Source organism: Babylonia areolata, chromosome 26 (assembly GCF_041734735.1).
Source record: "Babylonia areolata isolate BAREFJ2019XMU chromosome 26, ASM4173473v1, whole genome shotgun sequence".
Classification (NCBI taxonomy): Eukaryota; Metazoa; Mollusca; class Gastropoda; order Neogastropoda; family Buccinidae; genus Babylonia; species Babylonia areolata.
In genome coordinates, this window is record NC_134901.1 from 20260658 (window position 1) to 20287002 (window position 26345).

General features: G+C 40.0%; 1 protein-coding gene across 1 annotated transcript; it reads left to right on the forward strand.

Annotated features, from left to right (window-relative positions):
- Positions 1-204: 204 nt before the first annotated feature.
- LOC143300533 (N-acetylglucosamine-1-phosphodiester alpha-N-acetylglucosaminidase-like) lies at positions 205-18393 on the forward strand. Its single transcript, XM_076614277.1, has 12 exons — positions 205-865; positions 2727-2951; positions 3496-3671; positions 5764-5857; positions 7710-7843; positions 8547-8655; positions 9765-9893; positions 11015-11217; positions 12138-12314; positions 12829-12951; positions 14716-14785; positions 16466-18393. Exons 1-12 carry the CDS (start codon positions 798-800, stop codon positions 16755-16757), a joined length of 1800 nt encoding a protein of 599 aa, XP_076470392.1. The 5' UTR covers positions 205-797; the 3' UTR covers positions 16758-18393.
- The last annotated feature ends 7952 nt before the right edge of the window (positions 18394-26345 follow it).

Here is a 26345-nt window from a genome sequence, read left to right on the forward strand (position 1 = left end):
TTTTCATTTCTGTCGTATGGTAGAAATCTGAAGAACGAAGTGCAACAAAATAAGAAAAAATTCGAAGAAAACAAATTCTGTGCCTCAAGATTGCAGTTTTGTGGATAAATTAGAAATATCATTATACTCAAACTGTTGGGAAATTGTGGAAAAAGATACTGGGCAGATAACTCTCAAGTCTGTATGAGAGACGGCAGACGACACTCTGTCGGAAGTCCATCAGTGTAAAACGGTAACGTTTCATGAATGATGCAGAAAGGTTTTTGTCAGTGTCATAGCTCAGTATAAATCGGACTGCACTGCACATCTGTTGGTAGTCTGTGCATAACACTCTGGAATCGGAACTTTCTGGAATGCTAAATGATGCAGTGATTAAAGCACTCGGAGCGTAACTTGTCAATGGTTTGGTGATAAATATTAGTCGGACAGAAGATAGAACCACCATCAACCCAGTGTAAAACAAACAAACAACAACAACACCACACACACACACACACATAAAACAACAACAGCAAAAACAAAAACAAAGTCATATATATTTCATAATTTCCTTCCTCCCCATTTTCACCCTGCCAGTTAAAAAGAAAAACAGCATGCAAATTCTCATCAAGAAGCAAATGAAATGGATAATGTGTTCCATGTGATTTTAAAATAAGGCCATCGTCCAGCTGAGGCATGTGAAAACACTGGCCTTTTTACATTAAGATAACTGTCCAGAACTCATGGTTAACTGGTAGTTATGTGCTCCCAGAGTGGAACGTTACTAAAAACAGTACAAGAAAAACTGGTCATTCCATATGGAGCTGTTGAAGTTCCAGATCTTTTCTCTTTGGATCTTCAGTTTAAATGTGACAGTAGCAAAAAGGTAATTATCATGGTTTTTGTTTTTACTTGTGTGTATTTATTAACTCTAGACCTTTAGTAACTGTCATACAGATTTGAATAAAGTATAATTACTCATTGGTTCATACTTGACTAAAACTTGAAAAGCAGAAGTTGCTGAACCTGTTTATTGCTTCGTAGAAAAAGAATAAGAAAGATAATGGTACATGGACAATGTTTTTATTTTACATATGGCTAGATGATGTGATTCATTTACCCTACTAATCCACTGTCAGATTCAGTATAATATGTATGTGAACTGTTATTATATATTACCATCAGAAAGAAGAGAAAGAGAAGAGGAGAGAGATTGTGTGTGTCACTGTGTGTGTGTGTGTGTGTGTGTGTGTGTGTGTGTGCAATGTCATTTACAAAAGGAGAGTTGTTTTCTTTCACTTAACAAGTTCACTTTCACCATACTCCTTGTATGTAGGAGTCCCATTTTTGTTTTTAGAATTCAAGTTTTTATGAGATTAACTCCAGATTGAATATATCCTTCAAATTTGCAAAATGTTGATTAGCATATTTTCTATTGTCTAGGGTCAGTAGTAAATTATTTTTTTCATCTTGCAAATTATAGCAACTGAAGAATAGAACATATACTGATCAGTACTCTTCATTGTTACATGGTGGCTCTTACATACCTACTTTTTCTGAAGCATCAGTATTGTGCAGCAATTTTTCAGTGTGTGTGACAGCTTGTGTTCATTCAGTCAAGTTGACGAGGACCACTGTTGTCATCCTGGGTTAGAAGGGGCAGAGACAGTCTGTTGGTGCACAGAGGGTTGATAAGGCTGTCAATCCATGCATGGAATGTGTGGTGACAGCTAGGGCAGGAGATGAGGTGGATGTTCACCCAGCTACCACATTGCCAGGCTTCAGAAAGTCCAAAACTATGCTGCTTGTCTTGTCTTTTGTTCCTGTAAAGTTGATCACGTCTCTCCTCTCCTTCATGCTTTACACTGGCTCCCAGTACAAGAAATAATATAATTTACAAAGTCATCTCTCTTTGTTTCAAGTCCATTGAGGCTTCTGGTCCACAGAATCTTTCTGATCTCATTCATCCTTACATACCCTCACGCCAACTCCGCTCTTCTTCTGACACCCGTATGCTTAGGATTCCCCATGCTTGAACCAAAACGTATGGCCAATGCAGTTTTTCATTCCAACCCCTCTTTCTTTGGAATAAACTTCCTCATCTTCTCCATCACTCATCTTTTGCTGCAATCTTTCAGATCCAGTCTAAAGACCCATATTTTCCCCTCCTGATTAATTCTCAACAGCTCATCCCTTTCCAGTATGAACTAAAATGACTATTTGTGAATGAGTGGGTTTTGATAGTTCCAGAATTTGTTGGTTGTATTTTGATTGTGTACTATTTACAATTGTGTACTATGATTTGTGTGTGTGCGTGGGCATGTGCTTGCGTGTATTGTGGGTGTGTTTGTGTGTGTGGGGTGGGGATGAATAAGTTTTAATGATGTTTGGTATCTTGTGTTCAATTTTTCCTTTTTGATATTTACATATTTATGTGTTCTATTTGTAAACGCCTAGGGCTTATTTTCAAGATTAGGCGTAAATGCTCATATTAATAATAATAATAATAATAATAATAATAATAATAATGTCCTCTTGAGGTTTGCTGGCATGGGCTTTCCTGGACTATCTTTTTTGATGCACTGCAGCTGTCCTGTTTTCTTTTCACTTTTAAGTTGGTAAATAATGAAGTACTTAGAAGGTTAAATTATATAGTGTTATATTTTGTTGAGCTGCCTAATCCATATTCGTTATATAATATTGTCAAAAATCAAAACATGTATTCAGCCCAGGTCAATTTGTTGCAGTGCATCAGAGGCAGAGGATGATGATGTGCAGTGGCCATTTCGTCGTCGCTCCCGTGACACCCAGCCTGACTCCCAGACATGCCAGCATAATTACTATGGAAACACGTCTTACTCTTTATACATGGCACACGTCAACCATTCCGATTTTAGTCAGGTTGTTGACATCCATCACAAACTGGCTGAAGTTGGAGACTACTATTATATGAAGCGCAACATTGTTCTCAGGTGAGCTATATTTAACACACACACACACACTCTCACACACGCAAGTATTTGTCTTAAATTGATGTATACTATAGGCATGTATTCTTTTACACACACACACACACACACACACACACACACACACACACACAGAGACTTATGTGCACAGGCACATACATGCATTGTTGCACACACACACACACACACACACACACACACAAACGTGTACCATGTGAGTTTATGTGTGTGTGTGAGTGTGTGTGTGTGTGTGTGTGTGTGTGTGTGTGTGTGTGTGTGAAGCTGTTTACATACCAGTAAATAAAATGCCAGAATTACCCATACTACAAAACAAGAAAGTCTGTTTTTCTAAAATATACTTCATTCATCCTGTTAATTATATGATGCATTGTTAAATTTTCTGTCCCTCTCACTATGTCTCTTTCTTGTTTGTTTGTCTCTCTGTTTCTGTCTGTCTCAGTGACTCTTTGACTGTCCGTCTTTCTCTCTGTCTCATTCTCACTCTCTCATGCTAATAATTTCCAAAGTGGTTGTCCTGTCTGTTCAGGTTTCAGAGGGTATACAACCCACAGCGCACTCTCTCAGTTCTGGAGCCTAGGCACCATGGATCATGTGAAGAATCACCAAGGGTGAGAGCTACAGTACAGGAGACAGCCAGTAAAAACCAGTGTGTGTTTGCTGCAAACGCTGGCTTCTTTGACACCCATTCTGGGGAATGTCTTGGTCAGTACATATTTTTGTTTTGTTTTTTACATGTGTACAAATTCGAAGGAATATTATATATTTAATCACTGGTTTATTATTGTTGGAAAATTCCTGTTCACTTCTCAGAGTGAAACAAATAATTAACATTAATTATTATCTTTTTTCTGTTCTGAATTCAAACCTTCACAGAAATGACTGTTGATGAGTGAGATATTAAAACTAATCAAGGTGTAGCTTGGGAGAATTTTTTTTCTTTTTTGCGTGTGCTAGCAGTATTTTATAAAGGTGATCTTGCCTGATAAGGTGAAATTGAATGATCACATAAAATATGAGGGCTGTTCAATAAGTTTTGAAATATGGCTTTCTGAGAACACATACCAGCAAGCAGACTGGTCCCATTTCTCAAAGTACCATCCCTCAGCCCTGGTGCCTTTGGTCATCTTCTCAAACAACATGTCAAAGACACGGTCACATTGACTGGGATGGAGACAACACTGTAGTGTAGGACTGAGCTCAGCCATCTTCAGAGGTCTGGAGCTTTTCCACCTCAGCTGTTCCTTGATGAAAGGAAAAAAACTAGTCACATGGGGCAAGGTATGGCAAGTGAGACAGATTAGTTACTAACTTCATATTCTTTTCATCCAAAAAGTCAAAAGTTGTTTCCACAGTGTGAGTGCTGGCATTCTGATGTTGAAGCAGCAGACTGTGGGTACATGTGTGTGGGTGGTACTTGCACAATTCCTCAAAGACCTTGATATACCATTGGAGGTTACTGTCTCCCTTTCCTCAAGTGGTATCATGGCTGTATGGCCAGATCTGGAGAAGAGACACCACCATTTGTTTGCCAGCACTCCTTGGTCTGTTGAAATTTACAGGTGGGTCCTCAGACTGGAAGACCTACACGACTGTCTGTTGCTTGGTTTTAGGATTGTATTGAAAGACCCATGTTTTGTCACCAGTCAGGATTTCCCAGACACGATTTGAAAGTCTCCCTTTGAATTCCTCAGCATACACCTTTCTACTCTGACTGTCTTGAGCTCTTTAGTTAAGTTGTGAGGAACTGAACAGGCACAATGTTTTTGCCAATGCCAAGCTGATAATGCAGAATTATACAAAGCTTCCCAATGAAATGCCCAGTTCCTGCTGTATCTCCTGGTATGTTATTCTGGCATTGTCCTTGATCACTGACTTCACCATGGTTACTTTGTCTTTGGTAACTTCTGTTACTGAAACATCAGTTTGGTTGTCTTCTTCAGGTGCCATTATTCTGAGCTGAATTCTGTGTGCCACCTGAAACTGTGACACTGGAAGGAGACTGTTTCCCAAAAAACACATGAACAAACTTGGAAGTATTCTTCTCGAGGCACACCTTTTTAAAATTCATACATGATCATTTACACAAACTTGGAAGTCATTCTTCTAGAGGCACACCTTTTCAAAAGTCGTACATATTCATTGCATGAAAACCACATCTGCTCAGTACATTGTTGGCCTGAGAAGTGCAGTCGCCCTGGCCATACATTTAGGCTTGCAGTTATAAATTCAATGTCTGGATTTTTTTTTTAAATACCTGTGAATGCTATGACAAAAGTGGCCATTATCATGACATTGATGTTTTTCGTTACTTCATAAGTTACTCCACATCTCATTGAAAAGCCCAGATATAATGATTTTAATAATGCCTTATTCCTAGAAAAAATTGAACGTTTCCTTTTCCTCCATCCCCATTTCCTTCCCTCTCCTGTACATTTCATGTCGCATGCACATATATAATTTCAGTATAAAAATGTGAGATTGCATAAAACCAACATGGAATGTTAAAAACCTAGTCATAGATATGTGATTAAATTCATGCCTGCTGAGGTGCACACCCTCTTTTTGCAGCTGCATGCATTAGATTTGAAATAGAAGTAAAGTTAAGTACACAGGAAGGCACATGATTAATTTAATCGCTTTGTGTTGGGTTTGGTTATGCTTCAGTCGCTGCGTTTTGCTTCAAGTGTTCTGTTTTCTGTTTGTTAGTTGAGATAGTATTTCAGTTTTATGTGGTGGGTGTGGTCATGCATCAAATGTTGTGAAGTGTTCTATGTGTTAGAAACAATGTGTGCAGGCAATATCGTCAGTGATGGGAGGCTTGTGCAGGATTCGCAGGGCTTACAGAATGCTCACTTTGGGATCACGAAACAGGGACAGATTTTCACAGGGTTGGTATTTTTCTTCATTTTCCTCTTCTTGCTGATTGCTTGTGGTACAGAACTTAATACCTGTCACAATACTGATGGCTGATAAGAAAATTGCAATTTTTGTAATAATTGTATTTTTGGCAGTCTTATTGATTGATAAAAGGATCATATTTCTAGTATATCAGAGAAGAGGAGGCAAAACCTTTATGGCTCATTTGTGATTCCTGCTGATTTGAAATGATTAAAAACTACAAGAACTAAACCCAAAACACAGGTGGTGAGGATGTGGAGGTGGGGGTAGGGGTTGTTAAAGCAAATGTTATGTGCTGGAAATCATGCAGCTAAAGCAGCTCATATTGATCATCATTCCTTGTTTTTACAACCCTAATAACAATCTGTCAAAATATCAAATATTTCCCTGGCTTCATCACGACTTTACAGCTTCGGCAAGTTGTTCAAAAAATAACCAGCCGCCGTGGCGAAGTGGTTAGCGTCGCGGACTGACGGCTGGGAGGACGTGGGTTCGAATCCCAGTGGAGGTGGGTTTTTCGGCCCGTGGCCAGCTCCTACCCAGAGTTGAGTGTGCTGTGGGCTTAAATGGGGAGATTGGGACCACACAGTCGAGTGTCATCCACTTCAAGGATGCGTCTTTGGGTGTGTTGCTCTAATTACCTGACCAACACTGCAAGTGTCTGTATCTCTTGGGCCTGGTTAACACTGGGATATCATTATGACGGGAAGCATAGAGTACAGCCTTGTCACGCAGTCCCAAACCAAAATGGACCTCCATAGCAACATTGTCATCATCATCGTCATCCTCCTCCTCCTTCATCGTCATCAATATAAACAAAATAGTCTCAAAGTCTGTGGCCTTTCATGCCCTACTCTCATGGTGACCTCAGTTTCGATGCCCCTCCACTTCCGTGCTTTGGGTGAGTCCTGTCAATGTCGTCAGTGTCGGCATATTCATGGGGAGCTGTTGTTTGAGGGACGTGGTGGCGGTCTCCACTCTGGGAGGGACGCTCACTCAGTCTGGCTCCGCGACTAAGCCATTATTGTCGTTAGTAGGGGGCTTAGTAGGTGGTGTCCTAAGTATGTCAAAACAGAACAGGCACCACTGTACACCACCGAAGTGACTCAGCAGCAGTGCAGGGTCTCTTCTGGTGTGTGGCCTCCTGGTGACCTAACATCGATGGTTCCCTTTGGACTGCCGACGCTGGAACTGCGAAGGACGAACCCGGGTGTGGCCATGTATGGGGGAATCTAAATGAGCGGCATGGGAGTAATGCCACTGAAACAGTGCAGATGATGGGGCAGCAAAAAAAACCCCAAACAAACAAAAACAAACAAACAAAAAAAAAGTTGTTAAAAAAATCTCAAAACTCATTTTCGGTGCAATATACATTATAATCATTATGGACAATTCCAGTTCTTTCATCAATATTATGATTAGCGGATAAGAGTTATTTATCAGTACTTGTTTTCTTCCACTATCTTCTGTTTGATTTTTAAGAGTATACACATGTGTTTGTGTACACATATGGATGCATGTGCAAAACGTGTGTGCTTGTGTATGTGTATGCTTGTGTGGGGAGGGTCGCGGATATGTATTTATGTATGTTTGATTGTGTTTATATGTAGACATGTATCATTGTGTGCATTGTGTTTATGTGTTTGTACAGTTTGCTAGATACATTCTATTTATACATATGTAACCACCAACATAGATAAAATGTGTTCTGAATGATACTTGTTTTGTGAAACATATCGCACAGTTTTCAGGATAGAGTGCCGAATAACTATCCGTTTTGATTATGATTATGATTATTATCATCATTAGTAGTAGTAGTAGTAGTAGTTGTATTATTTTCAGATACCTGTCAGAGATTGAGTTGGTGACGCTGCAGTTTGAGCAGCTGGTGGGTGGTGTGGTGTGGCTGCTGCGTGACGGGGAGGTGTACGTGGACACCAGCAGGGACATGGAGTGTCCTGATACAGAGGAGACAGGTAACTGTCACTGTCACTGTGTGGTTTAGTCCTTGGAGTCTTGTCATCAATTTTTGACCATTTTGATTGGGGAGGTGGGGGGTGGGTTGGGGTGTGCGGAAATATGTTGGTCCTTGCGAGAGTTGAGACATTAACCCATGCTACCGTGCCAGATTGTTTGTTCACTTAGTCACCACAGTAACATTTCATGACTTAACCCCTTGACTGTTGAACCCTGGTGAAATGAGATCAGAGTGGCATTAGTGTGAAACGTACTAATTTCTTTTGGTTTACTTATCAATGGTGTCATTAATTTTGCTGAAAAACAATAATGCAATCCCAAAAGGGAAAAGTTAAAAGAAAAATAAAACAAATGTTGACTGATACAGACCTGTAAACTCCTCCATGATCTCAATGAAGTAACAGTCCTTCACTGATAAGCTGTCTCATCAGCAGCAGCGAAGGTTTTAATAAGCAGTCAAGACAAAGAGGTGTGTCCGTTTTACATGCAAGACTAGCTAGGCAGTGTGTGTGTGTGTGTGTGTGTGTGTGTGTGTCTGTGCGTGTGTGTGTGTGTGTTTTACATGCAAGACTAGCCAGGCAGTGTGTGTGTGTGTGTGTGTGTGTGTGTGTGTGTAAGTCAAAGTCAGAATATTTCAATTGTCAGACCATAGATCCATAGCAATTGAGTTGTGTGTGTGTGCGTGTGCGTGTGTGTGTACAGGAACACTGGACCGGTTCATCAGTGTGGTGTCAGCACGCACAGCGGTGGGTCACGATGCCCAGGGGAGGGTCCTTATGGTGCAGGTGGACGGCAAGACGGACAAGCAAGGGTGAGACTGGTGGAGCGGGTGCATCTCATAATTTGTTTCAGCGTACTGCCACTCTCAGTGGCCTCTTGAGAGTTGGACTGTTTCTTTCCTGGTTTTTGTCTACCTGCTGTTCCTGTTTCACCTATTCTCTCTCTCTCTTTCACTCTCTCTCTCTCTTTCCCTGTTGCTGTCTCTCTTCTGTCTCTGTCTGTCTCTCGAAAACACATACACATACACATACACAGAGCAATTGAATGCATAGGCAAACTGGGAATTGGTGAATTGGGATCACCAATGTAGTGATAGGCAAATCAGTGATAAATGAATGGGAATGACACCAGATTGCTGTCGTGAGCCATGGTCATATGGCTGGATTGTTTTTATGACTTGTTAAAGTTGTTTGTATTTATGTGGTATGTGGTTGGATAGTTTTACACTGTTAGTTCTTTTGGGCTTCTGTGCGTGGCTTACGAGTCCGGTGTGTGAGAGCCACACATACACTCCACTCGCACAAGCATTCATGTGATTGGTTGTATTTTTATAACTTGTTTGTCATTCATGTGTTTAGCTACACTGTCAGTTCATATGGGTTTCTGTGTGCCTTGCAGATCTAGTGTGTGAGAGCCACACACACACACACACACACACACACACACATGCATGCACACATGCACACACTCACATATGGGTATTTATGAGTTGTATTAACTGTTTACATTCCTGAGACTGATTGTATCAGCTGTTTACATTTCAAAGATTGGTTATATTAGCTGTTAACATTCCTGAGGTTGGTTGTATTATCTGTTTACATTCATAAGGTTGGTTGTATTAGCTGTTCACATTTGTAAATTTGGTTGTATTAGCTGTTTACATTCCTATGATTGGTTGTGTTAGCTATTTTTATTCCTTTGGTTGTATTAATTGTTCACATTCATAAGGTTGGTTGTATTGACTGTTTACACTCCTGATGTTGGTTGTATTAACAATTTGTTGTTTACATTCCTAAGGTTGGTTGTATTAGCTGTTTACATTCCAAAGGTTGGTAATATTAGCTATTTGCATTCTTGAGATTGGTTGCTGATGATGACGGTATGCTTTTTTTTATGGTGTATTTTTCATTTGTTGTGCAGAGTGGATTTGTATGAACTTGCCACCATCCTCAAAGAGCTGGGTTTTGTGAATGCAATTAATTTGGATGGTGGAGGATCAGCGACCAGTGTTGTGAATGGGACTGTTGTCAACTATCCTTCTGACGCTTGGTGAGTCAACTGTGTCATTTCTCTGTGTGTGTTTGAGCGTGTGTGTATGTGTGTTTATGTGTTGTATTCTGCTTTTGAGTTTGACTGTTTAAGTCTTTGACAGTATGTCCAGAATGGAGAATGTTTGCCTTTGAACAGTGTGAATCCTGAGGCCAGTTTGTGGCATGACACAGACACAATCATTCATCCTTCTCATCAATTCTTGGTTGAGTCCCAGTGGGGATTCGGGTTACTTGTTCTGTTTGTCCAGTTCAGCTGGAGCAACTAGATTTGCAAGAATGTTGTATTTGGAATGACAACCATCTATTTATTACTATATGTGTATATGTATGTGTATAGGTATTGATGAAATGCATATTAACCCTTTCAATACCAAGCCTATTTTATGCTCAGTGACAACTATTTTCCAAGAATTTGATCTTGGAGGGGAATAATAATTAAAAAAAAAAAAAAAAAAAATCAAGCATACTAACTGTGCATTCCTGAATGAAAAGGAAAATTAACGCTTTATCTAGTTATGACAGTTTCACATGAATTTACCGGTAATGATTTCGAGAAAAGATAATTCCTGCAGTGACGCAGACAGAAATTGTGCACCTTTCTCTTTGAACACACCGTAAGGGGACGGAAATTTCCTTTCCTGTGGCACTCAAGGGGTGTTTAACATGAACTTACTACCAAATCCATGTGGAGTGATGGCCTAGAGGTAACACGTCTGCCTAGGAAGCGAGAGAATCGGAGCGTGCTGGTTCGAATAAAGGCTCAGCCGCCAATATATTCTCCCCCTCCACTAGACCTTGAGTGGTGGTCTGGACGCTAGTCATTCGGATGAGACGATAAAGCGAGGTCCCATGTGCAGCATGCACTTAGTGTACGTAAAAGAACCCACGGCAACAAAAAGGTTGTTCCTGGCAAAATTCTGTAGAAAAATCCACTTCGATAGGAAAAAAACAAATAAAACTGCACTGCAGGAAAAAATACCAAAAAAATGGGTGGCGCTGTAGTGTAGCGATGCGCTCTACCTGGGGACAGCAGCCCGAATTTCACAGAGAGAAATCTGTTGTGATAAAAAGAAATACAAATACAAAACTGATTGACCACTGTTTGCACAATGTCCCCAGCGTCAACTCGACGTGGAACTGCGCCAGACAGGTGTCCACCATCCTGTGTGTGCACGCAGTGCAGTGTGCACCGGACCCTGCCTGCTCTGACCACGGTCGGTGCGTGTCGGGTCGCTGCCTGTGTCGTCCCCCTTGGAAGGGTGAGGCCTGCGAGGTCCTGGCCTGTCCCCGACACTGCTCTCGTCACGGACGCTGCCTGGAAGGTAGGGACAGAACACAGAATGCTTTATCATCTCCACTAAGAGAAGTTAATTTGTAGTGTGAAAGAAAACAGATTGCTTTATCATTTCCGCTAGGATAAATTAATTTGTTGTGTGAACAGTACACGAGAATGAACAATCATTCATTTCATTCCTCATGAAAGTCCATTGTGAATGATGAAGACATCTGTCACTCAGAAGATGAGATGAGAAGATGTTATTCAAGTCATTCAGTATTTGTATATCAAAGGCATAAAATCTTTTAAATGTTAAAGTAAACCTCGCAAACAATAACCACAGTCATAGACATGTATATATGTTTTTAATGTGGACTTGAAATGCACCACACATATACAACAAACACACTCATGTACATGCAGTGATTACAGTTACAAGATGGATGTAAATCAATATGTAATTAAACATGGACATACAATCATATCTTATGAATATAGACATTATTAAGGTGGGTGTTGTTTTTCTTTTCTAATGTTGTCATTTCTTTGTTGAGGAAGGTGGCAGAATGGTTAAGACGCTCATCTGCCAGTACAGAGTCCATGAGGGTGTGGGTTCAAATCCTGCTATCACCCTTCCTCCAAAGTTTGACTGGGAAATCAAACTGAGCGTCTAGTCATTTGGATATTTATGTCGTTATGCTAACAAAAACATTCTTTCACCATTAAAAAGTGACTTCATTATTATTGTCATTAATATTCATGTCATTGTTTCTTGGTAATTCATTTCACATTACACATGTCTTAGTAACACCACCTGATGTTTCCCATTACTATGCTCATAAAAAAAAACATTCTCCATGAAAAACTGACTTCATGATGATCATTATCATTGATATTTTGGTCATTACTTATTGGTAATTAATTGCACCTTAATATATGTCTCAGTGACACTACGTGTGATTTCAGGTGGCTGCCTGTGTGATGCAGGCAGGAGGGGGGCCGACTGCTCTCAGCGGTGTGAGGAGGGAAAGTTTGGCATCAACTGTTCGGGGACGTGTCAGTGCCGAAACAGCGCCACCTGTGATCCGGCGTCAGGGGTCTGTCACTGCAGGCCAGGCTACACCGGCACACACTGTGAAACAAGTATGGGAGAATGGATGATAAACAGAACGAAAATACTTTGACATTTGAGTTGTGCTGTTCAGTTTGTGCAAGTTTTGATTTAAGGGATTGATATTGTCTTATTTGAGATGCTTAGTTCTGCAGCCTTGGGGGTTAGTTGGCCTTTGGGAACCATCCCAATGCCGACTTACCTAGAACCCTCTTGGCCGAGAGAGTGGGGTTGTAACTTGGGCGAGACACTCTCCTTTATAATCCAATTCTAGCCCAGATAGTTGGGACAGCAGTTGCCTCCTCTGCTGTTCTGGTGGCCATCGTCGGACATGACTGACTGTCATACATATTTGTGATGCTGGTACTTTAGTAAGGATGTTAACAGTTTGTTTTTGAATTGTCTGGGTGGACTGGTGTTTTCACAGAACTGGAATCAGACTCCTGTTGGATCTGCATTAGTGGGTTATGGTGTTGTATGTTAGATTAAACGTAATTTCAGGGGAAAATAACCCCAAAAACATCCATTGTGTCATTTTCATTTCAGAGTGTGGGTATGGATGGTATGGTGAGGGCTGTCAGAAGCGGTGTGACTGCCCCCACGAGTGTTTCTGTCACCATGTCTCTGGCCTGTGCTCTAACACCACAGGCAATGCTGACTACCTCAAAGGTGGGTGAGTTTTTTTAGGGAGTATCCAGGTTTCTGTTTTTTTGTCATTTTGTGTTACTGGAGTCACTAGGTGATAGAACTGGGATGCTGATTTGTTTGTTTTTGAAACAGGTGGGTTTTTTGACTCGCTTGTGTAAACAAAGTGAGTCTGTGTTATAATCCAGTGTTTGGTTGTGTGTGTGTGTGTGTGTGTGTGTCCGTGGTAAACTTTAACATTGCCATTTTCTCTGGAAATACTAAGTCTACCAATACCAAATTTGGCTTGAACATAGTGTGAAAAAAAAATCTTCACAGTCATACCAATAATAAGTTGAATATCTCCCGAATTTAGCCACATTTCCAAGTTACTAATGGTTTATTTCGTTAATGCTCGATCCGGATTCCAAAAACACTGTTACCCCTTTGCAGCTGCCCAGATGCAGGCAGTGTGTGATAAGAAGGCGCCATGACCTCGTTTTTCTTGTTCGCAATTAAAAGCAAAGATATACAAATTCTGGACAGAGCACATACAGTGACGCTAACTACATTATTGCCTTGTTTACTGCATATAACTATTCTAAAGTGGACACTGAATCAACTAGAATGAACATATAAAAAAAATTTGAATTGACTGTTTCACGGAGTTCAGGTCAGCCTTGTCTACACTGGTCTGTGCAGATCTTGACAGAACATGTTGCAAAGCCTGACGTGGTGGCAACGTCTCCTTTACCACCAAATCAAAAGAATTTCTTCAATGATTATTGACTCGTTTACTGCATATGAATGTTTTAAAGTGGATACTGAAGTAACTAGAATGAACAGAGTAGAGAAATTGAATGGACGCTGTCGTAGTTTCTCAGTGAGTGCAAAGAGCTTGTCGAATATGGATCTCTGCAGATCTATTAAAAACAGACACATTTTGCAGGTGTTTGAAGTGATGGGAATGTGTCCTTGACCTCAGATTTCTTAAATGCCCAAGATATACCAAAATAACATGATTTAAATGGTGTTATCTATTTGATTACTGTTGTTGATTGATTCCACTAAAAGAACATGCTCAAATGTTCATTTTGTAATGTCATTGTCCAAGCCATGTCATTCTTGATTTGAATATCTTTGGTTTCGAATCTGCATGGAACCTTTTTATTTTATTTACATTTTTTTTGACGGGAAGCTTTGTATGATTATAATATTGAATAGAGGCCATTTTTTTACCCATTTTTTAGCCTGAATGGAGGACACATTTCAACAAACTAATTTTTACAAGTTTCATTATTATTATCTTCTTTTTTTCCCCTTTAAGTGTATATCACAAGTGAGTCTTGTAGACCTTTCCTTTCTTCTTTTTTTTTTTTCGCGTGTTTTTATTGGATATATATATATATATATATATATATATATATATTTTTTTTTTTTTTTTTTTTTTTTTTTTTTTTAAAGGACTGTGTCAAGTTTTGGTTTTAAAGTATTAAAGTTTCGAGAGTTTTAAATTGTTTCATTTTGAATTGAATGAACTGTTCATATGTACATTTTGAAATGTAAACATCTTGCTGTTGCAAGGACACATTTTTGTTATGTTAAACCATGAGTCATTCTTACAAGTAATGATGATAATACATATATCATGTTTTTGTCAGTCCTGCAAATTGGTAATGTTGCTTACAAATTGTATCCACTATAGTCATTATCTTTTGTCATTATTGGTGGTGCTGACTTAAAAAAATAAAAATAAAAAATACTAAAAATTATGTATGTAAACATCACTTTTGCACTTTCTTCCCACAGCAAGCCAGTGTCTTTTGACTGCTGCAGTAAAAAAGGACAAACTGGTTCCTGATCAGACACACCAGTTGCTGTAAGTTGCTTTTCTCTCTCTCTCTCTCTCTCTCTCTCTCTCTCTCTCTCTCTGTCTGTGTCTCTCTCTCTCAAGCACATACACACACAGAGCAAATGGGTATACAGGCAGACTGGTAATAGGTGAATCAGGACAGCCATTGTAGTGAGAGGTGATCTGGAATAGGTGATTTGGGATGACACCACATTTCTTTTTGTTCTGTCTGTCTGTCTCACTCTCTCTTCCCCTCCCCCTCTCTCCTCTCTTCTGTCTTTATCTCCTCCCTCTCTCCCTTTCTCTCCCTCTCTCTGTTTCTCCATTTCTCTCTCTCTCCCTCTCTCTCTGTTTCTCTCTGTCTCTTTTTTTCCCTCCACCCCCTTTTCTCTCTGTATCTCCCCCCCGTTCTCCTCTCTTCTTTCTCTCTCTCTGCTCTCCCTCTTTCTCTCCCCCTCCATCTTTCCCACCCCTTCTCTCTCTCTCCTCTCTCACTCCCTCCCCCTCTCTCCTCTCTCTCTCTCCTCCTCCCTCTCCTTCTCTCTCTCCCCCCCTCTCTCTCTCTGTGCAATGTCTTTCAATGCAGTGTAACCTGACATCTCAGCAGAGCATACTTTGAATTTACTCAGATTGACGTGATCCTTAAAGAATGTGATTCCCGTTTGTTTTTTTGAAAAATATTTAGATTTTTATTTATAGTAGATGTGGTGCAGTGTGTGTTGTGGATCAGTCAGCTTGTTTTGACACCTCCATTAAACTGAAACTGTAACTATCTGTTAATTCAGTCTTCCACTTTTTAGTGATATTTGATCAGTATACATGTATGTGTGTGTGTATGTGTATGGTTGAAATAGTGCTGTTTATCTTCGTCACTTCACATTATGGTTACATGGTTGTGCATTCTCCTTTTCTGATGTTCATTCAGACAGGACGGTAGGCCAATGCCACTTTGCCAGCTAGTGTCACACTATCTTGTTGTTCTTGTGTCCTAACCTTTCTTCTTCTTCTGCTTCTTCAACAAAATACTGTTCAACACTTCCACCACCATTGATGACTTAAGTCAACATCAAGAGGTCATTTTAAACAGACCATTTTCCCATTGTAACAACCTTGACAGCTGCATCCGACTTTCCTGCGCATTAGGAAATTGACTTACATTCCCCTCTTTACTGAAAAAGTCCACAGTGTTGTTCTTGTATTGACTGAGAGCGTCAGGTCTAAAATACTTGGCGCTGAGGAGTGATTTTGTATTTGTATTTGTATTTCTTTTTATCACATCAGATTTATCTTTGTGAAATTCGGGCTGCTCTCCCCAGGGAGAGCACATCGCTACACTACAGCGCCACCCATTTTTTTGTATTTTTTCCTGCGTGTAGTTTTTTTTGTTTTTCCTATTGAAGTGGATTTTTCTACAGAATTTGGCCAGGAACAACCCTTTTGTTGCCGTGGGTTCTTTTACGTGCGCTAAATGCATGCTGCACACGGGACCTCAGTTTATCGTCTCATCCGAATGACTAGCGTCCAGACCACCACTCAAGGTCTAGTGGAGGGGGAGAAAATATCGGCGGCTGAACCGTGATTCGAACCAACGCACTCAGATTCTCTCGCTTCCAAGGTGGACGCATTACCTCTAGGCCATCACTCCACTACTTCTATTTTCACAAAGAAACATGGTGGTGAAAGATTTAAACCACACTGTCTGCGCAGACTATGGAAGTGGGTAGCTGTGGCAGCTGGCGTCGTCACCTCCATCAGCATCGGCATCAACGTGATGCTGGCAGTGGCTCTCTGCAGCAAGAAATCAAAACGCAGGCGACAACGACGACAAAGACAGAAGCCTTACCCTTTCAAAGCCAGATCCACGGAGGCTGTGGAGCTGGTGCCCTTGCGTGCAGAGGATGACAGCTCGTTTGCTGAGTCTTCAAATGAAACTGATGAAGATGTTGACGTCTTCGAGAAGAAATCCTATAACCAGTCGAAGTCGTCTGGGAAAAGATGATGCAGACTGAATGTTAGTGTTTATTAGGGAGTGATTGAATTGGGATCAGAATTAATCATTGTCAGTTAAACCTTGTCAGGGTTTATAACACATGCACACACACTCTCACTTACACGTGCATACATGCACATATGCACGCACACACTCACACATACATTGATCAAAAGTCACTTTACAAAACAGAACCAGAAATATTGAACTGTCTTCTCTGGCAAAAACATTTCTGGTAGTCGTTGTAAACAAATTTACCAAACATGTGCACAAGATTGTCTTCCAGTATGATTCTATGTCTAAGCATGATGTGATGGGAAAGTTGTTAAAGCATGATATGATGGGAAAGTTTTTCTTGGCCGTAAGAACTAAGAAATAACTGTGCACACATGCAAAGAATGCATGATTATATCTGTTCATCCACAGAAGTGCACCTGCACCTATGCATGTGGAGACTTGTGTTTTACAGAGTGTAGTTAGATATGTGCATGTGCATACATCTACACGTACAAATGCACAAAACTCACATATATTCCACCAATATGTGCTTACATGCTTACACGCGAGCTCACACGCACATACATAAACGCATGTACATGCAAAAAAAAATGTACACACCTACACACAAATATGCGCGCGCTCGTGAGCGCATGCGCGCGCGCACACACACACGCACACAGACAAACAAAAGCACATAAAAAATCACATCTTTACACTTGGTAAACATTGGGGTTTTTTTGTCATATATATATATATATTTATTTGTTTTCATCTGCCACAGTGCCTTCATTATCTCGTCATAGTGTTCTGCAATTTTAATGTGTATGTTATGGACAATGACATATGCTTTTTTTTTTTTTTTTAGCTCACAACCTTGACAACAACTGATGAAGAATGTGTTTTGTGCATTTTGTCCAGTTGAGCTCAAAGCGTTTTTACATGCACATCCACACACACACACACACAAAATAAATAGATAAAAAGAATACATACAAAGTATCAAAATACTAAAGATAAACCAGAGACAAGTGTAGTCCCACATATTTTGCAAACAAGATTATGATGCTACTTTTGCAGACAGACATGATCATGACACCACATATGCTGACAGACATGAAACCATTTGTGCCAACAGACATTGCAGTGAGACATGATAATGATTCCACTTGTGCAGTGACATGATTTTGACTCAACACTGTGCAAACAAGCATGATTGTGACAGCATTTGTGCAGTCAGACATTATGATCATGACACAGTTTGTACATACATTATGATTATGACTCAACAGACATGATTATATGAAAGAGATTATGATCACGTGAAAGAGACTCTGGATGTGAAACAGAAAGAGATTTGGAACTGGACCAAAAGTGTTGAATTTTTCATTGGAAGGATACCAGTTCTGATTTTTCTGTTAGAATTCCAATGTTGGCCCTGATCGAGCAAAGGCAATGCCAGATTTTCTGTGATACAATGCAGATGTGAACTTCATGTTACCCATGTGGGGAAAAACCATAGAATGATAATGGTTTGTTTCTGGTGCTCTTTGTCTCTTGCGTTTATTGTATTGCCAGGGTCTGTACACAGATGTGTGGAAGTGTGGGTAATAGGTAGGTGGTTGACTTTCTTGATGTAAGAAGAGGAGACACAAGACACACACACACACACACACACACACACACACACACATACATATATATATATAGAGAGAGAGAGAGAGAGAGAGAGGGAGAGAGAGTTGTATATGTATATGCATGTATATGAAAATGCCAGATGATCCCCCAAGGAAATGACTGTGTACTTTTCCTTTTCACTCTTAAATTTTCACCCATCTGTCTTCATCGTGAAAAGGAATGGGCAACAGCCATTTTCTTGGAAGATTTTCTGGCATTTTCTGCTGTCCTCATCTGACGATCTTCCCCTGTTGAAACTATTTTCAAGGAGAGGTGCCTGCAGTTCCAGGCTTTACCTTGGTACATACATAGAGAGAGAGGGAGATATAGCTATGAGAGAGAATGATGAAACGAAAGGACAATAAGAAAGAGATAAAGTTGAAGAGAGAGGTATGATTAATTAATGGTGCCTGGTTATCTCAGTTGCTAGGGTGTTGAGTTTGTGTTCAAAATGATGTGAGTTTGAATCGTGACAGGTCACATACCACCCTCTCCCCCATTTATCTGAGATGGTTATCCCCATTGGTGGTAACACTTTAATGTAGCTAACTGAAGAGAGTTTGAAGGAATTTGTGCAGCATGGGATGATTGAGGTAATGCAAGAGATGTTTGCATTATGGCCACAGTACGCAATCATTGTCATACGTTGTGCATGTGAAACTGTAGAAACATAAGATTCCTGCTTTGCATTCCTTTGTAAAAAGTGATGTTTTTTTGCTGTGGTGGCTATCTTCCTCTGGGTGTCACCTCCAGGTTTCTCAAAAGCAGGGAATGAGAATGACAGTTTACATTTGTGAACTGGGTTTGTTTTTTGTTTTTTTAATGTGATTTACTCATACTCAAAGGAACTGCCATGGTAGAATCACTTAGGTGTTTGACTTCTGATCCAGAGTTCACCAGTGATCAAAGTTCGAGGCTTCTTTTCGGCATGGTGTTGTGTCCTTGGGAAAGGCACTTCACTCTGATTTTCCTCACTCCACCCAGGTGTGAATGGTTACCTGACTTAACCCTTTCACCGCCCCAAGCTCGCATTTATACACAGGCGTGGTTGAGGACCCATGTCACTGAAAGGTGACCATTCATTGGTCTGTTATCCATGAACCTACTGCTCTTAATGTTCGGTGGTAGGATAGGCCATATTTTCTATACATCGCAGGGGGAATCACCCAGCTATTCTGAGCCACTATCTTTTCTGCGTTTATACCACAAGGGAATTTTGTACTCTAAATTGGCTGGCGGTGAAAGGGTTAAGTTGGGGAAGGTTGACATGGTGGAAGGAGAGGATTGGGTTCCACTTTCCTGTTCTGAACCTTGAACACAGTAATGGTGGAAGGAGAGGATTGGGTTCCACTTTCCTGTTCTGAACCTTGAACACAGTAATGGTGGAAGGAGAAGATTGGGTTCCACTTTCCTGTTGTGAACCTTGAACACAGTGATATATAAGTTCATTGCCTCGATAGCTGTAAAAGACTATGGGATCTTTTAACCTTTAACTTTTTTTTTTTTTTTTTTAACTCATACTTTGTATTTCTTAAGTGTTCTGCTTTGTTGATGTTGTTCTGGTGTCCCACACTACAGCAGTGTTCCATATGATTAATGATATTGTATGTCTGCTGATTTATAATACATATCTGTTTTACCTTCTAAACGTTTTTATCTATCTCTGTTACTTGGAAAGGGGCACGTGTTTTTTTTTTCTGGGAAGTGGGAGTGGTAAGAGGAGCGGTTTGTGTAACTCTGTACGTGTGGGTTGGGATTTGTTGTTTTTTCCTCGTATGGGTAAGCACTGATGCAATGCAAATAGATAATTGTGAGTTTTCATAGTTTTTCACTGCTGTTTCATTTGTTTCTCTCAGAATTTTATTCTTTCTTTTTCAGTACATTTTCTGTATCCATGATGTGTTTGTTGCAATATTGAATATGTCATAATATATTGTTACAGTATTTCATGATCATATTTCTTCCACTTGTGTTTGTGTGTGCATGTGTGTGAATGTGTGCTAGGAATTTCCTCTTTTCTATTGCTCATTTTGTTTCTAGATTTTCCCAATCTTTCTGTCATCCTGCCTTGCTGGTCCATTCACCTATGTTGTTTTTTTTTCCAAGAAAACTTTGATTTTTTTGTTGTTGTTCTCTTTCTTTGGATTTAGTGATTGAGCACTCTTATCAAATTGTATTCTCATTTGTGGCCAGGTCGTGTCAGTTGCATGCTGGAGTTTCCAGTATTTTGAATGCCTGTTTTTATGATGTTTTGTATACCAGGTACTTATTTTTGTGTTCCGGTTTCTTTTTTTTTTTTTTTCTTTTTTTTTTTTATTCTGTAATCAATTTGATGAAACTTGACAGAAAGATCAGCATCAGAAGCATGTCCTGTGTTTACATGCATGAATATGACTGACTGTACCTGTGTCTAGTTTTCATTTCCAGGGGCTACTTTCGTTTCAGGTCCCACAGGATCAGTACCAGAATCTGAATGTTTTCAGCCCTGAAATGGCCCAGAGTGGTGCTATCTTTTCTGTGTTCTCTTTGTTGTCTTGATTCCTTACAAGAGTTATTGTGGTCCAGTTTGCTACGAAGACTCAGGTGGTAGGCTTTCTGTTGTACATGTGTATGCTGCTGTACTTGTATCCAGTGATATATACTTTGAATAATTTTGAAATACTTTTCAACAAAACTCGCATGTAATAATAATGATAACAATAATGGCAACCATTTAGTGATCTCTATTTCATGTGGGGTTCATGTGCTTTTTGTTTTTTTCTCCTGGAATAAAGTGTGTTATTCTTGTAGCTGTGTAATATGGACACTTCTTGTGTCATGATAGTGTGTTTATGTTGCACAGAATTTTGTAAACAAATCAAAAGGTTGCATGAGCTAATCATTTGCACACATGTATATTATTTTTCAGGAGCTGGTGAAATGGCCTTTGTCTCTTTGAGACTGTGTGATGATCTAGACCTTTGTTTCTTTGAAATTATGTAATGTTCTAGGTCAGAAATCCATGTCGTGTATTCCACTTTGTCATTTTCTTCCATGTTGAATTTACATCAAAGTTATTGTTAATGACTAAACATCAGATACTATTGAGCATATCAAGAGGTTAACCTAGTGTATATTGATAAATGGTCACCCCTGAAAACAGAGTATGGCTGGCAACATGGCAGGGTAAAAACAGTCATGCACGTAAAAGCCCACTCATGTACATACGGGTGAACGTGGGAGTTGCAGCCCATGAACAAAGAAGAAGAAGAAGAAGATAAATGATCACGGAGGTGTTATTTAAGACGCAGAGATTACAATGTCCAAGGAAGAAGTTAATGAGTGGTGGATGCGGTCGCTGTTCTTTCTTCTCTCATGGACAATCATGAGCAACATACCCCATGGGTGCTTGGTTCTTCAAGTGAGTTAATGGCTTTAAGAGAATTCTTCATTGCTTTTTTTTTTCTTTCTTATACTTGTTTACATGCTGTTGTTCATTTTCAGGGGTGGAATATATTTGTCAGATTTAAAAAAAAAAAGTTTTCATAACTCTCTTCACTCTTGACATAAGTAGGGGTACTTCTTTTTTTTTTTCTTTTTTTTTTTTTTTTTTACTGCGTTGCAGAATCATCTTTGTTGTGTGCCTTGCATACAAAAGGCATCCAGACACAGGCAGATCTGCATCACAGGCATGGCATTTCTGCATGTTATTGTATTTTTGTCATTCTGATATTCTGATTAACAAAACAAAACAAAACAAAACTGACCAAATAACCAAACAAAAAAGAACAAACTTTTTTTTTTCAGAAATAAATTTCACTCTTTTTTACCCAGATCCTGATAAAACAAACAAAAAACAAAAATGAAAGGAGAAAAAAAACCCACCAACACTTCTGTTTTCTGTGGAAAGAAAATCAACTTGTGATGGAAGAAAGTAATACATTCTACCTCATATCACTCCGCTTGACAGTCAGATGTTGCCCCCTCCCTCATTTCTTGCAGAAATCAGTAAAAGAAGGATTAACTTAAATTCAGCCCACCTCCACAACCCATTTGCTCAAAGTAGGAGGCCTCCAACCCCTCACCCCCAACTCACTCCCCCACCCCACCCCCTCCCTCTGCTTCCTCCTCTCAGTTTCAGGTACATAACTCTCAATTCCACCACCACCCCTTCTCTCTCTCCTTCCATCCACCCCCTCCACACCACCCACCCCAAACCCCCACCTCCCTCACACACCCACCCCAAGCTGCCTCCTCTCCCCAAGTCCTCTTGGTCTGTTCCAAGTTGCCTTTTGTTTCTTTTTCCTCCCCTCTTGTGACAGTCAGCATGCCTGGATATGTTTACATTGGAAACTGCAGGAACATTTTCCACCTCTCACCATGATAATAATGATAATAAAGATGATGATTATGATCATGCTGTGTTGGGATCTAAAGATGATTATGATTATGCTGCTGGGATCTGAACCCTGGACCTTCTGAATGGAAGTCTGATGCAAGAAAGAACAGGCCTGCAGCTGTCACTTGCTGCTGTTCTTCTTCTTCTTCTTCTGCATTCACTCGTATGCACACGAGTGGGCTTTTATGTGTATGACCGTTTTTACCCCGCCATGTAGGCAGCCATACACCGTTTTCGGGGGTGTGCATGCTGAGTATGTTCTTGTTTCCATAACCCACCGAACGCTGACATGGATTACAGGATCTTTAATGTGCGTATTTGATCTTCTGCTTGCACGAAGGGGGTTCAGGCACTAGCAGGTCTGCACATACGTTGACCTGGGAGATCGGAAAAATCTCCACCCTTTACCCACCAGGTGCCATCGCGATTTGAACCCGGGACCCTCAGATTGAGGGTCCAACGCTTTAACCACATGGCTAACACACCCACCCCAAGCTGCCTCCTCTCTCCAAGTCCTCTTGGTCTGTTCCAAGTTGCCTTTTGTTTCTTTTTCCTCCCCTCTTGTGACGGTCAGCATGCCTGGATATGTTTACATTGGAAACTGCAGGAACATTTTCCACCTCTCACCATGATAATAATGATAATAAAGAAGATGATTATGATCATGCTGCTGGGACCTAAAGATGATTATGATCATGCTGTTGGGACCTAAAGATGATTATGATAATGCTGCTGGGACCTAAAGATGATTATGATCATGCTGTAGGGATCTAAAGATGATTATGATCATGCTGCTGGGACCTAAAGATGATTATGATCATGCTGTTGGGATCTAAAGATGATTATGATCATGCTGTTGGGATCTAAAGATGATTATGATCATGCTGCTGGGACCTAAAGATGATTATGATCATGCTGCTGGGACCTAAAGATGATTATGATCATGCTGTTGGGACCTAAAGGTGATTGTGATTATGCTGCTGGGATCTGAACCCTGGACCTTCTGAATGGAAGTCTGATGCAAGAAAGAACAGGCCTGCAGCTGTCACTTGCTGCTGTTCTTCTTCTTCTTCTTCTGCATTCACTCGTATGCACACGAGTGGGCTTTTACGTGTATGACTGTTTTTACCCCGCCATGTAGGCAGCCATACTCCGTTTTTGGGGGTGTGCATGCTGGGTATGTTCTTGTTTCCATAACCCACCGAACGCTGACATGGATTACAGGATCTTTAACGTGCGTATTTGATCTTCTGCTTGCATATACACACGAAGGCACTAGCAGGTCTGCACATACGTTGACCTGGGAGATCGGAAAAATCTCCACCCTTTACCCACCAGGCGCCATCGTGATTCGAACCCGGGACCCTCAGATTGAGGGTCCAATGCTTTAACCACTCAGCTAACACACCCACCCCAAGCTGCCTCCTCTCCCCAAGTCCTCTCGGTCTGTTCCAAGTTGCCTTTTGTTTCTTTTTCCTCCCCTCTTGTGACGGTCAGCATGCCTGGATATGTTTACACTGGAAACTGCAGGAGCATTTTCCACCTCTCACTCACCATGATAATAATGATAATAAAGAAGATGATTATGATCATGCTGCTGGGACCTAAAGATGATTATGATCATGCTGTGTTGGGATCTAAAGATGATTTTGATTATGCTGCTGGGATCTGAACCCTCGACCTTCTGAATGGAAGCCTGATGCAAGAAAGAACAGGCCTGCAGCTGTCACATGCCGCTGTTCAAATCGAGGCTGAAGCAGACAACGAACATGTTACTTCACAGAATGTGTGCAGTATGGTTGAATGATAATGATGATGATTTAACTTACATAGCGTCTTTCCATGTAAAACATGCTTGGTTGTGCTGTACAGTGTAAAAGAAAAGAAAAGAGAAAAAAGGATGTGTAAAACATGCATTTGATCACTGAAATGACAAGTTACTTGCATAACCCTGTGCAGACATGCAGCCAAACAGTCAAGCACTAACTTATGTTCATACATACACACACACACACACAAATCATCACAGACGAAACAACACTCATTGTTTATATTATGCATCTCAATTCCAAATGAATCCAGAGGCAATGATGTATATTGCAATGCACATTTTACAACCATTCCAACAGTATGTGAGGGTGTGAGCATTGGCATGTAAGTATCCGTATCAATCAATCAGTCAATATAAGAGTGTGGATCTAGTCTTTTTCATAACGTATAGAAAATAAAAGAGAAAACTGAAAATGAGACAGTGTTTCAGTGAAACACTTTTCTTTTGTAAAATCCCATTTCTTAAAAGGAAAATAAAAACCCCCAAATGTTCATGGTGTAGAAATGAACTTTTTATGTGTTTTTTTCTATCAGTTTTTATTATTTTTATTGGTTTATAATTGTGTATTTTAGTTTAAAAGCAAAATAAAATTTCAGATTTGAATCTTTTTTCTTTCTTTCTTTCTTTTCTTTTTTTTTTCTTTTTTTTTGCCAATTCATACTCTACATTTAACAAAAAAAATCCATGTAGAAATGGGACCTGTGCCATTGATTGATCTTATATAATGTCCTCAACTGAATGGAAGTTTGAACATTGTGTGTGTGTGTGTGTGTGTGTGCTATTTGTTTTCATGAATGTGTGTGTGTTGTTTGTGTGTATAAATTATGTGTGTGTTCCCAAAGGTAAAAGGGAGCTGGATTTGCTTTATCTTATTTGTATCAACTTTTTTTTCTGTCTAGAAAATTTTAAAATACATGTATCCAAATAAAATCCTGATATAAAACTTGAATTTCGTGACATTTGTGTGTGTGTGTGTGTGTGTGTGTGTGTGTGTTCTCCAGTAAAATGGCATAAACTAAATTTTGAAGACGTGTGGTAATTCATTTGTTAGTGTGTTCTTGGAACTACCACAAATAAAATTCCGAGGAATTAAAATGAACTGTATGTCATTTGGAATGTGTGTGTGTGTGTGTGTTATACCTGGAAATGCAGTATGATGAATGAAAATGTGAATTCAGCACCTCCATATGTGCCATATGTTCTGTGGTGGTGTTCCTTGATTTTATATCTTTTCCCTATGAGTGATTTTAGACTGTTGCTGTATGTGTGAATGTGTCCGTGCTCACCTTGGGAGAGGGGGTGGGGGTCAGAAACAGGAAGGGACAGTGTGCTTCACTGCATATGAACACAGGTACATTCATGCATGTATCACTGTAAGCAGAAAAAGCTTTAAAACTCTTTTTTGTTTGTTTTTCATTAGGTATAAATGTGATAATCTATAGCTTGACGAGATGGCTTTTCCAAAAATAAATTTTAAACGACATTGTTTTGAAGGTCAACTTGCAAAATGATTTTGTTTTTTCATCAATTTTTTTTTACAGCCATTTATTTTAGCAGCTTTTTTGACTCACTTGTGTAAACAAAGTGAGTCTATGTTTTAACCCGGTGTTCGGTTGTCTGTGTGTGTGTGTGTGTGTGTGTGTGTGTGTGTGGTAACCTTTAACATTGCCTGCGCATGTACACACATTTCAAAACAGGTTCATAATACGAAAGA

Bases quoted from the DNA above. Each gene is read 5' to 3' on its own strand.
- LOC143300533 (XM_076614277.1), top strand. From the start codon at position 798: ATGGAGCTGTTGAAGTTCCAGATCTTTTCTCTTTGGATCTTCAGTTTA. The intron at 8,656-9,764 runs GTGAGACTGGTG...TTTGTTGTGCAG, and splicing joins GGCAAGACGGACAAGCAAGG to AGTGGATTTGTATGAACTTG. The intron at 12,952-14,715 runs GTGGGTGAGTTT...TTCTTCCCACAG, and splicing joins CAATGCTGACTACCTCAAAG to CAAGCCAGTGTCTTTTGACT.